This window comes from Ips typographus, linkage group LG11, assembly GCF_016097725.1.
Source record: "Ips typographus isolate SLU linkage group LG11, UJ_Ityp_2.0, whole genome shotgun sequence".
NCBI lineage: Eukaryota > Metazoa > Arthropoda > Insecta > Coleoptera > Curculionidae > Ips > Ips typographus.
In genome coordinates, this window is record NC_138432.1 from 6,018,165 (window position 1) to 6,032,440 (window position 14,276).

The window sequence follows — 14,276 nt, forward strand, 5'->3', positions numbered from 1 at the left end:
TTTAAGACACTTGTAGAGGTCTCTGGCACTTTTAAGAAGGTTCTCAGTAGCATTTAAAAGCCTATGGAACTTTGACAATAATCCTATAGGCCTCTGGCACTTTCAAAATGGCCCTAGAGGTTTCTGGCAAATTTAAATCAAGCCACTTTTTACTTCTGAAAATAGTCTATGACAAGTCAATGTATTTTGTTCCTTTTCACACTAATAACTCTTCAGAAGGCGAACTCTCTAACGCATAGCAAGGAAATTTCTTTGCTGTCATAGAAAACCCTTCTCTATTGGAATATATGGTACTCTCTACGTTTCGATTGGCGAAGATCGGCACTCAACGTATTATTCGGGTTGTGCAAAATAGAAAAACCAAATGAGGTCTTGCTATGATTTTATCTCTCTTGGGGCTATGAAATTTTGTATTTACCAATCTTTCTTTTCCGTCGTCTTCTAAAATTCAAATGTTTCGTTTTTTAACCTTTATGCTCGTCAGTGTCAACATTGTGTCAATAAGGTTGGGTTGGGGACCAATTGATTGTGTTTGCACCCCCCTTTCTTTGTTTTTGACTTTTTAGTTAAAGTGTTAATGCATCTATTAGTTGTTGTTTTTTAGGTGTAAGCTGTTCATGATGGAATGGTGGTGTCATGGCTATATGAGTTCCATCAACACATCCTAAAGTCCCATCCTACTTCCTTCACAAAATGCATAACAATTGGTAGCATGAAAATGGTGAGGTTTTGTTTTTTGTTTATCAATCCCAATCCTCTGACCGGTTTCGCCGTATTGCGGCTCATCAGAGAGGCTATAGGGCTTGATAACCAAAGAACAAAACCTTCATTCCAGTATAGTCAACTGGATGCCAGAAATGATAGTTACTTTTTAACTCATAGAGTTGAGTACAGATGTCACCAGATGTTACACAACAACTATCATTAGAGAGCTTAGAGAGTAGAAATTTTCTTTCTTGTCTATTTCTATGCGTTTTCTATTTCCTACATCGTTACGGAGTTCCCTTAGGTTGCTTATTTTAGAAATTGACAAAAACGTCAAAATAATCTGACATTACTGAACCCTCAAACAGATAATAACTGGTACTACCATGTTATAAAACATAATTCTTATTTTATCTTTGTCTACTGAATTGAGATAAGAGATGTGAGGCAACAGTCTAACAACTCTTATACCATTTCATTAGACAACAATGTAACTACTTGTTTCAATACAAGTTCATCGGTTAAAAGTGCAATTAAATTTATGAAATGCATGAAACATGTTGCTTTTCCTAAACTATAGCAACCATGCAAATTTTCCAGTTGTAACGTCCTTCCAGATTAGTATAATTCTCCGTATATATTCTGAGGTTAATAACTTCAACCCATCCCTGATAAATACGCTTAGCAGACATTTTTTAATTACCCATAAACGGGATCCAGAAGGACGTCTTCGGTCTGGAAAAACAAAAGCGAATCACTCGACTGCAACGGGAAACAAAACACCATCGGCGGCTCTAGATCAAAAGGATCCTAGATCAAAGGGAAGGAAGGGTAATTGGTAATTAGGGTCGCAGACGCGACGAGAGTTTGTCAAGAGAGTCATCGGAATGAACGGAAGATAAGGTGGTAGTTTTTGTTAGAAGGAGAAAAACATAAAAAGAATAACAATTCGGCTTTGATGAAATGAAAAAAAAAAGTAAAATGGAAATAGTTGGAGTGAAAATGATCCAATTAGGCATAAATCTCAATTGTAAATTCAAATCGCAAAGAAACATGCGCGTTAAATCTCTGGAAAGTCCAGTTGAGCGTGCTTATAAAGTTTAGTGCCGTCGCGACGCTTTATCCAACTTAACGTGCAGCGTCCTCTTGCAGTGCAACAAGTAGTTTCTAGTAATGAAGTTAACTTCTACCAATTCTGCCTTAACTATTTATATACTGCTGTCATGTACGTAAAACTTTTAGAATACAATTTTAACAACAATATACATTCAATTGTTTACAGCATTAACACTAATCATACAATGTGTTCAAATTACCAAGTTGGTAGTGCCAGAAATAGTGTCACTGAGGGATGCACCTGTTATATTAGATTGTGATTATACACTACAGAGTTCCAGTGATGACGAGCTGGTTGTAAAATGGTTTTTTGGTGATCCAATAAAACTAGTTTACCAGTGGATTCCCTATATTGATATTCAACCACAAGCACTAGGTGAGTTTAGCAGTTGTATTATTTACTCATTAAAAATTAATACGTTTTCAGGGGTTTTAAAAGGACGGCTAGATTTAACTTACGAGGCATCCCCAGATCGTCTTAAAAAACACCGAGCCTTAAAAATTACCAAACTCGGTCCCGAATTGGCAGGAAATTACACTTGCGACCTGTCCAATCTCTATAATGAGGACTCCCAAACCAAGCAGATGTTGATATTTGGTAAGTCGATAAATAAAAAAATACTAAATTTACTAAAGCATCTTTATTACCGTGTCGTAACAAGTTTAGAGCATTATAATTAGTTCAATAAATATCTTTCTTCTAAATATAAATATATGTAGCTCACAATTGTATCAAAAACTAGTTGTGGCAGTTGTCCATGTAGAATTCTCTTAAAAAAAACCTCGTAGAGAAGATGAATAAATGTATATAAAAAATGAGTAAATTCGGAATTTGGTTGATAATTGTGATTCGATTAGTAACTAGAAAAAACATGTCTTTTGATACGTTCATTCAATATTTAATAAGCCACAAGTTTATTGTAATTGATGGCGTTGACGCAAAAGCAGTATTTAATTAGTTGATAAAACAGTAGAAAGCGGTATTTTATTAGTCAACAAAGAGAAAACCTTCTCAAGAATTGCTTTTGTATTCTAGAAAGCTCTAGTAGATTTCAAGGTGCTAAATGTATGTGTTGCTAAAAGCACAAGATAGGGGCAAACATATCCTCTTGTTAAAATTCAAAAATTAAAAACGGAGCTTGTTTTCCGAGAAAGGCAATTCAACGATACTATTCTTGAATTTCTAATTTTCTGCTAATTTTCTCTACTAATACTTGCTATATACGTTCTTGAATTTTAGCGTACGCTGTACAAGGTGGGCTATTCTTCAGAAACTATACATAACAGAACCTCGGGAAAAAATATTTAGTAAATGTAGCCACGAAAAATTGCTGAAAATATTTTCATGTTTCTAAATCCACCACCACAGGACGATTTTATACAAGTATAATAAAAAATGTCCAAAAACTCTGAAGACTTTTTTCTTTCTCTTCATATAAGGTGGTAAGACGGTCCAAAGTTTGCTTTGGAGGTAATAAAATATCTTGAAAACCGATGATCGTAGAAACTTCGCGGAATTTTAAAAGCACTCTTTGTTCTGTAGGGTGTTTTAAAAGAAATTTCGTTTTTTTTTTGGTGGAGGGCATTGTATATTGTGTTTACAGCTCCATTGAGCCAAATTTGACAGTTCTGACGTTAACGAATATTTTAGTACTTTGCTTGAGTCATGTGACAGTTTTCGAAGCTATCAAAACTCACGCACTAGTGACCTGAAAGTATTAAAAGCCAAATAGATAGGTTTCTTTGAAGAATTGCACTGTAAGTTGTGTTTGCAGCTTTATGGTTCCAAATTTGACAGTTATGACGTTAAGGAACACTTTAATACTTTGGTCATACTGTCGTGGATACTGTCAAAAATGTCTCAGCAGTGAGGTAAAAGTATAAAATTCCAAATAGATTTGTTTCTTTGAAGAATTGCACTTAAGTCCTGTTTACAGCTGCATGGAGACAAATTTGACAATTCTCACGTTAAGGAATATTTTAATGCTTTATCATTTTTAAGACAGTTATCATAGCTGTCCAACCTCACTCACTAATTTTGCTAACTGGGTTTCTATTATCTTTTCAAGACTCTGATTATCTCTCGTGGTGTGAAAACTGCAGTATTATATCTCTTCTGTAACACGAGATATCAGTCAAAAACTTTTCTATAATTGTAAACATTACTTTTCTGACTTAATAAGAACTTCCCAATTTGAAAAACATAGTAACATCAGTCAGTAATGTAATATTTACCTGTAAAATAAATAGAACTGTTTTAAGGATTTTTCAAAGATATCTCGAAGTACTACAGTTTTTACACCATGATAAAGCAATTCCATTGCATTTAATTTTTTCCAGATATCTAGAATAAAAACGCTTTTTAACGGCAAGACCGAAAACTAAATTTGTAAGGACAAAAAGTGTTCTTTTGTATGGTGTGTGGTGTATATGTATAGTTTCTGAGAAACAGCCGCTTGCACCGCTTATTAGCCCACCCTGTACATTCAACTTTATAACAGCTTAGTAGTGCCCAATGTAGGATTAAAACCCTAAAACTATTACTATATTTAACTAAACAGATAACTGCAAGAAAAATGAAAGAATTTGCTACAATGATTGACTATCTTTCAGAAGTAAATAATAATAATGACACAAAGCTTATTTGACAGTATTACCAACTGCTGAAGCACTTATTGAGAAGGTTTCCTCCCACTTTAAAACAAACTACAACAATCGAATACTAAATTTAATTTCAAAAAATCAGTCAATTTTTCCAACAGCTTCGGAATAAGGCCCCGCCTTGCTCAACGCCATTGCAATACCGTTTTTCTGGGGCATTTCGCCCGATTTAAGTTTTGGAAACGCCTTAGGGACAACCCAAATAGCTAGACTGGCCAAAACGTGGAACACCCAGTATAGTTTACTGTAAACCAAAACGCTGCCCCAAAATTCGAGTAAAACAAACGGGAATGTCACATACGCGAGTACGAATCTAGTAATAGCGAAAGTTATCAAATCGTATACTATCATCGACTCGCTGGATGCTAAAAAGTACGGTCGTAGATGACGTCGGATAGTTCTAGCGGCAAAAGTAAAGAGGGCACCACTCAAAAATGTGAGGTAGTATCCTGGATAGAAACCGTGCCAAATTGCGCTAAGAACAAACGTAGCAAAAGTAGAATTTTTCCGCATTCTTTTGTAAACAATAAAACGCAACCACATGTTGGTTCCCTTATTCCAACCGTCGATACTTTCTTTCAAATTAGTCCCGAATTCAAACTGGAAAATATTAACATTCGAAAACCGGTTCCACGAACTACCGTCCCATCCTAAACCAGCGTTATTGCAAATGGCATCGGCAAGGGTCCAGGCAAAATAATACTTTGCTCTCACCAGCGATGTGGCAACTATCAGGTACCAGAATTTGTAGCTAAACGTTGTGCCGCCGATGAAATCGTCGTCTTTAATTCTGGAGATTGGAAATTTAGGCAGGAACAGAACGAATACAAGGGCGCACAAAATGGCCGTTATCACTTTTTTGAATACGGCCCTCGTAGGGCTGGGTTCAAGGATTAGGATTTGTTTGGAAGACTGGGGAGAATGTTTATGAGGGGGGAGTGAACGACCTTCGATGAAGTCAATATAGTCCTTGTAGAAAATTACTGGTCCCGCCATTAGTGAGGGAAACATCAGGCTATAACTGAAATAGAGAAGAATCTAAATTCGTGAGTTTGTTCTCTTGGAATGGAGGTAATATTAGACTAGACTACTTGTTTCCATTGTGTAAACTAGTCCCCATTAAGCTAAATTTTGATTACTGACCCTAGGAATTGTGATATTTAAATCATAAATTTCAGTGGGGAGTTGTACGTACATTACTTTGCGGCCATTCCTTTGTAGTTCCCATTTCATTTTTGATATACACCCATTTTAAACACACACTCTCTATAATCTGTTCAGTGACATGCGGGACTGTTGCATCACAATCACCAGCAAAAAACGTATGCCGGTGATTAAATGTGATATTGATTGTTTTTCAAAGTGATTATAGTTTTAGGTTATAACTAGAGGTAGGGGCTACGCAGGTTCAAAATGACACTAGAGTTCTCTGACAATTTAAAACAGTTCTGGGAAAGTGTAAGACACTTTTCAGAAAGCTTTGTTTATTTACAAAACTGACAAAAACGTCAAAATAACTTGACATTAGTTGAACCGTCAAAGTGACAATAGCTGGTAGTATGATGTTATAAACCACCGCCTTCTTTACAAGAAAGCCTAGAATGTCATTTTAATGGCGGCGTTATCGGATTTTTTTTTGTACACAAACCTATGGAGATGCAGTAGAAAATATGTTTTTTTTTATTTTTTCGTGTAGTTGATTAGAAGTTGTGAGTGAAAAATCAAAGAACGCTTCATTCCTGATCCAGATATGTATAGATATGGCTTTTTATATCCAATAAAGTCCAGCCAAAGCAAGTTTGGTTAGAACCCTTTGTCTTGGAAAGTACAACAAACTAATGTAAAAACTGCTCAAAGAAAATTTGGAAATCCTTGAATCTAGGTAAGCAAAAGTGGTAAATGGGTTTTATATTATTACCAAGACCTTTCTTTTAAAATGTAAATGTGCCAATGAAACTTCTAAAAGCTGTCCTGTTTCTTCAGAGTAAACCTTTGTTGCTCTCAAAATGCAGGCGGCCTCAAAATTTAACTCACTTATGTATGTAAGAGGCAATAAGTTTACTGAATGAGAAAGCATATTGTACTTACCACTGAGTATTGTGTTGGAGTAAAATCATTCCCGTTCAAAGCTTTCAACCACTGTTGGGTTCGAGCAGGGTCTTTTGGAAAGGAAAGGACACTTTTGGGCCTTTCTCCAAATTGCTTTTACAATTTGGCAAACAACAAGTGTGACGGCATATTGTAGAGGCAATAGAATTTAAGTTAAAAAACCAACAACAAATTATAGAACAATGAAGGAACAATAACAATAGTGATAACACAATAAAATGAACACAAACTACACTTTCACTAGAACAACAAACATATAAACAACAATATATAATAGCAAACAAAAATTACTTTGGCAAGTAATCCCAAGTCTTGACTTTAAACTTTAAAAATTAATTTAATCATCCGAAAACTCAATTTCCACAATACAAACAAATGCAAACTGTCAATCCCATATTTCGGCCATATTGGAATTTTTGGCATGCACCTTCTTGGCTTTCTTGTACAGAGGGCGGTGTATAAACACACATAATAAGGAATGTCACTAAACAGAGACTACTTTAAAATAATTGAAAACATGCAATTCTCAATGGTTGCAATTTATACATCCAGCAATTATTAACCCACTAAAACACGCTTCTGAAAACATCTAAAATATCGACATTACAAAAATAAGTTCGATAAATGCCACTCGACTAAAAATAATTTAGGATGCACTTTAGTGAGTTACAACATAACAAAAATAGATGGATGCTTCTTAAGCTATAAATGTGATCCACTTACCCAAAAAATTCCAATAAACTAGGCATCTTGTTGATAGCATACTGTTTTTGAGATTCCGTCATGCTTTCCTTGTCTTTAACAAGGCCGTCATGTAAACTGAAAGCCAAACTGCTCACTTTCTGCGTTATGACCATTAGAGCCCCACTAATATCCATCCCATAGGAGCTATCTTCATACAACTGTCTGTGCAAATGGACTAATGATAAATACATCATAGCCGTGAATAGTACAGCTACATGCATTATCATAGGGCTTTGAGTTTGTAGAACCTTCATAACAACTGTATTAACTTAAGTTTGATTTATTTGAAAAAAACTATTACCACATAACACAGAGCTGGAAGACCTGCCAAATGGATTGCATGATAACCGAAACAAAAGTAGGACATCCATAATCCAAAAAGTAAACCAAAGATGTGTCTCACTTTGGGATTGACTTTTTCAGGATGCAGGGAAGTCCTTTTAAATTGATTTGATTCAGTTTAAACCAGTCACTTAAGCAAAAACTTACCTGTATAAACCAGCTAATCCTAGAGCAACCAGTTGGGAAACTACAAAATTTAATTGGTCCACATTGAGACTTGTATAATCACTGAGACCTTCCAGCAATCTACTGCCTCGGTAATTCACTAAAGAGTCAGTCATGTTTGTAATGGTTGTAAAATCAGTCGTTTTTAATAAGGTATAAAAGTATGATCATGTTGATCAAGTTGTTTTTGTGTGGAAGCTCTAGTTGTGGTGGAAAGTTTATCCAACTAACTGGTTCAACTCATGTTGTCTAAAACAATTACCAAAAACCATTAGCTAAAGTGTTTTGTTCCAAGTTAAGTGAATGTTGAGCAATGGTATGGATGTGACACCAGAATAAACGCGATTACAGATTAACGTTGGATTCAGTCCAAGCCAATAATACAAAAAAATGTTACCACACACCTAAAACCATTCATAAAAGCCAGAGGATATAATTACATACAACAGTACCGTTATTTAAACATACTACATGTGAATAAATTTTATAGTTCTAACCCGGTAATATAATTATCACAGGGATATGTAAGTTCACTATTTTAAGTGACTTGAATAGAATAAACTGAATTGCACAAATGAAAAAATGGAAACTAGGACAGCACAGATCAACATGGTGAAGTTTCAAGGATGTTTCACTCATTTAAGCAGTGTCCTGCTTAACCTTGAACTAGCTGGAAATTAATTCAATATTGGTGTAATGCTAATGAATTTTTATTATTCACCTGAATCATTAATTAAATTCCTGCTGTTTGTGGTATGTTTTAATTAAATTGTGGAGAAAGTGGTTAGCTAGATTGTGAAGTGTAGTCAATATTAGTATGTAAAGATGTTATATGTAAAAATTATTTGACTATTTTGGTTAACCACTCTAAAATAAAGACTATAAAGTAGTACAAAATGAAATTAATTAACTACTAAGGGTAAACATTAAAGAAAGAAAAACTGAGGTAAAAAACTGATTGATAAAATTTTAAAATTACATTCTGATTGTTTATGCAGTGCTGAAATAAATTAAAAACTAAAATTCACTAAGAATTGAATTTTTCTCCTTTAAACCAGCGTCAGAGTTCAGTTAACTGTATATTAAATTGAAAGTGGTTACCTCTGCTGTGTAGAAGTACTGTAAATACCTACTTAAAAATTGAAATATGTATAAGTACCAGTCAACTTAAATCATATTGGTTATTCATAAAATACAAATATTTATAAATAAATTACCTGCACAGTATCACACATTTAAAAATAATACAAATAGTGACTCACTAGTCTTATCTTACCTGATATTCATTTAACATTGACTCAATTAACATTTAACAAACAACCTGATTTCTTTCAATTACCTCACTCCCTAAAATAACTCTGGAAAACAGTCAGGCAATCTAAAAGTAGTTTATCAATTGGGTTTGTCATAAGTGACTCAATTTTCTGGAAACTTACACCCAGCTTGGAAAAGTATAGAATTGGAATTTCACCTTTGAAATAACACCTAAACGAACTTAAATAATGGGAAGTTAAGGTCATGGAGGATGTCAATGCTATTCAAAATTCTGAAATCACATAAACACATGCATATTCAAGTGACTACAAACTGGAAGTAGACAGTTAGTAGGTCCTGTTGAATCATGATAATTACTGCTAATTTAACAGGGGCTTTGCTAGAATTAACTAACAGTACTAACATGATTGACTTTGTTCTTTTATAGTGCCAGTGTAAAAGGAACTAATTAATAAATACAACACCTTACTCAAATAGTGTCTTTGTGTACAATACCCATAAAATTTACTACAGCTGGTGACATTTAAAACTTTACTGAGTCGCTTTTCAAGCAAAAGGGTTTTAAATGAGGAAAAAACAGTAAAACTAAACAGTTTTACGTAAATATGTGATGATTTGCCCTATAGTTTGTAAACAAACCCTTTTGTTATGTACTAAAATTAGTGACCTTTTAGGCCTGGGTTAACCTACCTTTTTGAAAATTGTTAGCAACGAAGTACTGACCGCAATTTTCCAACTTTTATGAGCACTTTTAGCACTACAAACACTTTAATTAAACTGTAATTTTCTAATTAGAGGAGATTTTAAAAGCGGTAATTTTCGTGCTAAAAACTAAAAAAGTTTAATTAGCTGTCAAGCTTCACTGTCAACAAACCTGCAAATGACAACTTTGACAAGGTGTAAAGTGTGTTGCCTAGCCAAACAAGTCCAGCAGAGTGTGTTTATTTCTTTCTAGTATATTTGAACAAACAAAGATAAAACGTGAGATGTAAAAGCCAACGGAGTGGTGTAAAAATTTTATGATGTTTATGAAAGCGCGGTTTAATTAAAACTGAGCTTGCCTGCGGCAGAAATTTCACTTTTCTAGTAGCAATTACACGATAATACTTTATGCGTAATGCAATCACCTGATTAAGCTAATATTAGGCAATATTTCTTAATTTACACTGTATTGTACATTGCTTTTACTGGAAATTTGTAATTTTACAAAAATCTTTGCATGGACAAAGATGCGCGCTTTAATAACGCGCTTAATGCAACTTTGCTCTTAAACGGTTTTAAAGCAATTTTTAATGAAGAACAAAAAGTCAATACATCAACAATGTAACTAATATTTACTGATAAAGTTCCAGAAAAACGAATGGAGCTGAAATACCCCCCAATTCTTTACCGCAGTGATACTGATTCGAAAGTACTTTGCTACGTTGAAGAAATCTTCCCTAAACCGGTGATTAAGCTTTATTTTAATCAAAGGTAAGCTAGGTAATACAAAAAATTAAAAAATCATGTTGTTCCCCGTTTAGTGAGGCAGAAAATGCAACTACCAGATACCATAAAAAAACCAACGGCTTATACGATGTGGAAATTTTTGCTAACGCCGATAGTTTACTGGATGGTTTCCCCATTTGCTGTGAGCTTCAAATTCCTTCAGTTAATTATTCAACGAGGATAGAAGCTGTTTATCAGGAAGCAGGTGAGTGATTTTCCTATGATACACTGTTTATTTAAGTTTTGTGGTAGTTTTGTAGTTACATTATTCCTGTTTTTTTTTGCAGTTGGGATATCTAGAGCTGGCATCAACAATTCGTGGTTCAAACGCATCCAGACCCTTTCATTACTATTTTTTAAATACTTGAGCAGTTCTATTCGGTGCTTGTAAATTTGGCTTTGATTTAAAACGGAAATATAAGACTTTTTTAAGAATCTCAGATTTTCTTGCCAATACTGGACTAGGGTGTGCACAGAAATAGGGGGGAACTGAAGGGGGATGTAAATGGAATTAAAACAGTGACAAGTCGAACAAGGGGTGCCAAATAGGCACTTGCATTTTCTAACAGTTACTTAATAACGCTCTAATTGCATGGAATACATCCCCCCAGGCCGAAATCATCCGATTGGGGAAATTGAGAGGTAATCGAGTTCAATTGGGGGTGTAACTCTGGGGTTAGAAGGGTGGCTAGAATATGTTATACACTCTTTTATGTGATGGTAAACTTTTTGAAATTGTATTAGTTTGTAAAGAATAACTAATTCATACTTACCTTACAACCAAAAAGAAAAATCTATCTAGTTTTGTATACTTGGTTGCATAACTAAGGTAAACAGTGGGTAGTATAGGGTTAATCGTTTTGACGTCACTGTAACCTTATTAGGGCTCTATTTTTGATAAAATATGTGGCATTGAATGCCAGATCGGTTAGTTGTATACATAGTATCTCATGTTAACTGTAAATTCCTTGAAAAAAGTAAAATAAAACGGAACCGTGGAAAGTATACAAAGCGCTTTCACCATGTGTCAAGATTGTTGTTATTGTAAATAATTTTCACCTAAAATAGTATAATTATTTAGAGTTAAGATTAATTATTAAAAGTATCAAGTATAGTACTAGTTTACATAACATTTAACTTTGATACTTGACAGTTCCAATTTTAAGAGATTTCGAAGTAACCATGACGTCATAAATCTGATCATCTGTTTACAGGGGACTTTAACAAACTGTCATCATCAGCTGTTTTCTAGTAGACGTAGGACAAAATTAAAAAACAAGTCAAGGGTTTTCTTATCTTTGACAGACTGTAAATAAACACAGAACAGAACAAGACAAGGAAACTGTAGAAAATTGAAATCCGAGAAAGAAATAATACTTGATTATAAAATGAATACAGAACAGGTGAGTGATTTTCACGTATTGTTTGAATATGTAAAGTCTAAATTCTTGTTTGACACGTGATGATAACTTGGTTAGTATGACAGCTAGAAGGTTCGTTCAAACGTCAAATATAACCCGTAATTTCAGCTGTCTTTTATCTCAATACAATTTTCTTTCAAAAATTACAAATAACCGAGATATTTGATGTGAAATACAAGAGAGTAACTGTACTAGAAATAGTGGAAGGTGAAGTTTGACAGCTCTTAACTTGAACCCAATGACAGCTGGGAGGGTAGTTCAAACGTCAAAATGTAGCTCCTAATTTTGACTTTCTTTTACCTGAATACAATTTTTTGTAATAAATTACAAATAACCCAGTTATTGACCTTTAAATAGTCTTTTTGTCACAATTTGGCAGCTCATAACTTCTGGTTCCTGTGATAACTAGGCGTGATTCGTTCCAACTCTAAAATGTAGCCCAAAGTTGTATTTTTATTTGTCAAAACAAAGTTTTTATGGAAAAAACTTGCAATGTTGTGCAATCCATACTGAAATACAAAAGTTTAGTATAGTGTCTTATGGGGTACCCACATAGCAAAGTTGTATGCCTGGAATATGCCTGGCAGTTACTTTCAGACAGGGGTATATTCTCAAATATATGCCAGATATGTGCCCAGTATATGAAAGTATGTTTCCAATACGTGCCTGGCATATTACTTTGTCCCTTTAGTTCATGTGCCAAGTATGTTTCTCAGGAATCTAAAAATAACATTGATGTAGGCGGAAATTTCAAATTTGTATTTTTTTTTGTAATTCCAGCAATTTTTTAGTTTTTGTTTGGTTTACGGGTTGTAATCTTCTTGTATGTATACAAAATGTATGGTTTTAAAATAAGACATATTCATATTTTGCTTTTCTTACATCCATTTATAGTTTATACTATATTTTCATTATTCTCATTTAATCATTCAGTTTGAAATAGTGTGGTATATCTTGTAACAATTTTACGAAACTGTTTTCAATTTATAACAAACTATACTATAGAGACCAGTTTTCACTTCTCAGATATTCCCTGGCATATACTTATTGGAATATTTAAAAAGTTAAATTTGTACAGAAGCCGGGTATATGCCAGGCATATTCTCAAATTCATATATGCCGCTAGTCATATGCCTGGCATGTATTTTTCACATGAATATACTTTATTAGTTATGTGGGTAGTTTTCCCAGTTAGTCTGTCCGTTGATAAATTTTCCTCCCCAGGAGAAATCCACCAAAACTTTGCCAGCATTCTGTTTTAGATTTTTTTTATGTGAGGTACAGTGCAATGTTATACTTAGAGAGGTCGCCACAGGCGATTGCTTATATTCCCATTGATTTTAACTTGTTTCTCAAACTACGTAGAGATGGCAATACGTGTCTGTTTTATAATGGTTTTATTTACGATTTTATTTACGATAAGCGGTAAGTTTAAAATGACGCTCTAATGATTTTATAAGGCTAAACAGTTTTATGATTCAGAAGATGTGTGACTTTCCATAAAAGGTACCCAAGAGTTTCTGGGAAAGTGATAAGTGTAAAACCGGAATCCAGGAAAAAATAAGTAATTTTTTGTTTATACCTTATATTGAAGATCCAGTTTTAGGAAACTCTTCATCAATAACTCTTCTCTTATTTTACTGTCAAAACTACTTACAGATTTAACTCCTGTACTAATTAGTAAGTATTTTCTAGAACGTAAAGCAGCATATTTATACCTACTCTAAAAAAATATCAAACGAGGTAGGCGACCATTTGGGCATGAAATTCGATCCGAAAGCTTTGGACCTAATAGCCGAATTGACCTACAAGAAATTAAGTTTGTACGGTGCCGATCTGGAAGCTTTCCAAAAGTAAGTCGAACCCAATTTAACACCACATGTCAAAATAATCGTTCCAAACAATTTCTTTCTGTTCCAGGCACGCTAAAAGATCAACCATCACCACCGACGATGTTAAATTGTTGGTCCGGAGAAACGATTCATTGGTACGGATTTAATTTTGAAGTTTAATAGTTAACTATACTATTATTTTCAGGTTAAAATTGTTAATGAAAAAGTGCAGTTTATACTGGCCAATGGATCCCCAGAAGTTAAGACAAAGAAGAAGAGTAAACCTGCATCTACAAGCAGCACAAAGGATTTATGATTACTAAAATAATGTGAAACTCATCAAAGTGATTATAGATTTAAACTTAGGTCGAATAAAAAAATCCATTTCACAGGTCTGTGAGTTGAACGTTGGAGAGGA

The 14,276-nt window shown here is 34.1% G+C and overlaps 3 protein-coding genes and 1 long non-coding RNA gene across 6 annotated transcripts; 2 read left to right on the forward strand and 2 right to left on the reverse strand.

Moving 5' to 3' along the window:
- Window positions 1–1,810: 1,810 nt before the first annotated feature.
- On the forward strand, window positions 1,811–11,040 carry LOC145735508 (uncharacterized). Its single transcript, XM_081989438.1, has 6 exons — window positions 1,811–1,930; window positions 1,988–2,197; window positions 2,249–2,419; window positions 10,464–10,590; window positions 10,641–10,810; window positions 10,893–11,040. The coding sequence occupies exons 1-6, from the start codon at window positions 1,879–1,881 to the stop codon at window positions 10,994–10,996; spliced, it is 834 nt and encodes a 277-aa protein (XP_081845564.1). The 5' UTR covers window positions 1,811–1,878; the 3' UTR covers window positions 10,997–11,040.
- Window positions 2,448–10,119, reverse strand: oys (lysophospholipid acyltransferase 6). Of its 3 annotated transcripts, none has more exons than XM_081989427.1 (5): window positions 9,808–10,119; window positions 7,825–8,091; window positions 7,637–7,772; window positions 7,315–7,583; window positions 2,448–5,503 (listed from the first exon to the last, which is right to left on the reverse strand). In XM_081989427.1, exons 2-5 carry the CDS (start codon window positions 7,956–7,958, stop codon window positions 4,564–4,566), a joined length of 1,479 nt encoding a protein of 492 aa, XP_081845553.1. In that variant the 5' UTR covers window positions 7,959–8,091; window positions 9,808–10,119; the 3' UTR covers window positions 2,448–4,563. The 3 variants fall into 3 exon arrangements, with proteins under 3 accessions (XP_081845553.1, XP_081845554.1, XP_081845555.1); XM_081989428.1 differs by lacking the exon at window positions 9,808–10,119 and adding an exon at window positions 9,119–9,529; XM_081989429.1 differs by lacking the exon at window positions 9,808–10,119 and adding an exon at window positions 8,247–8,725.
- LOC145735516 (uncharacterized) lies at window positions 5,908–7,308 on the reverse strand. The gene is made up of 2 exons (XR_014179697.1): window positions 6,571–7,308; window positions 5,908–6,499 (listed from the first exon to the last, which is right to left on the reverse strand). It is a non-coding gene; the product is annotated as an uncharacterized LOC145735516 (long non-coding RNA).
- An 822-nt stretch (window positions 11,041–11,862) lies between the features above and the next one.
- Window positions 11,863–14,264, forward strand: LOC145735514 (centromere protein S-like). Its single transcript, XM_081989443.1, has 4 exons — window positions 11,863–12,008; window positions 13,722–13,879; window positions 13,947–14,013; window positions 14,064–14,264. Exons 1-4 carry the CDS (start codon window positions 11,994–11,996, stop codon window positions 14,172–14,174), a joined length of 351 nt encoding a protein of 116 aa, XP_081845569.1. The 5' UTR covers window positions 11,863–11,993; the 3' UTR covers window positions 14,175–14,264.
- Window positions 14,265–14,276: the final 12 nt, after the last annotated feature.

Coding starts and splice junctions, on each gene's coding strand:
- LOC145735508 (XM_081989438.1), top strand. CDS start 1,879: ATGAAGTTAACTTCTACCAATTCTGCCTTAACTATTTATATACTGCTG. Junction 2,420..10,463: donor CAAGCAGATGTTGATATTTG/GTAAGTCGATAA, acceptor TTACTGATAAAG/TTCCAGAAAAACGAATGGAG. Junction 10,811..10,892: donor AGCTGTTTATCAGGAAGCAG/GTGAGTGATTTT, acceptor TTTTTTTTGCAG/TTGGGATATCTAGAGCTGGC.
- LOC145735514 (XM_081989443.1), top strand. Junction 13,880..13,946: donor GATCTGGAAGCTTTCCAAAA/GTAAGTCGAACC, acceptor TTTCTGTTCCAG/GCACGCTAAAAGATCAACCA. Junction 14,014..14,063: donor TCCGGAGAAACGATTCATTG/GTACGGATTTAA, acceptor TATTATTTTCAG/GTTAAAATTGTTAATGAAAA.
- oys (XM_081989427.1), bottom strand. CDS start 7,958: ATGACTGACTCTTTAGTGAATTACCGAGGCAGTAGATTGCTGGAAGGT. Junction 7,773..7,824: donor GGATTAGCTGGTTTATACAG/GTAAGTTTTTGC, acceptor TCAATTTAAAAG/GACTTCCCTGCATCCTGAAA. Junction 7,584..7,636: donor TTCCAGCTCTGTGTTATGTG/GTAATAGTTTTT, acceptor GTTGTTATGAAG/GTTCTACAAACTCAAAGCCC.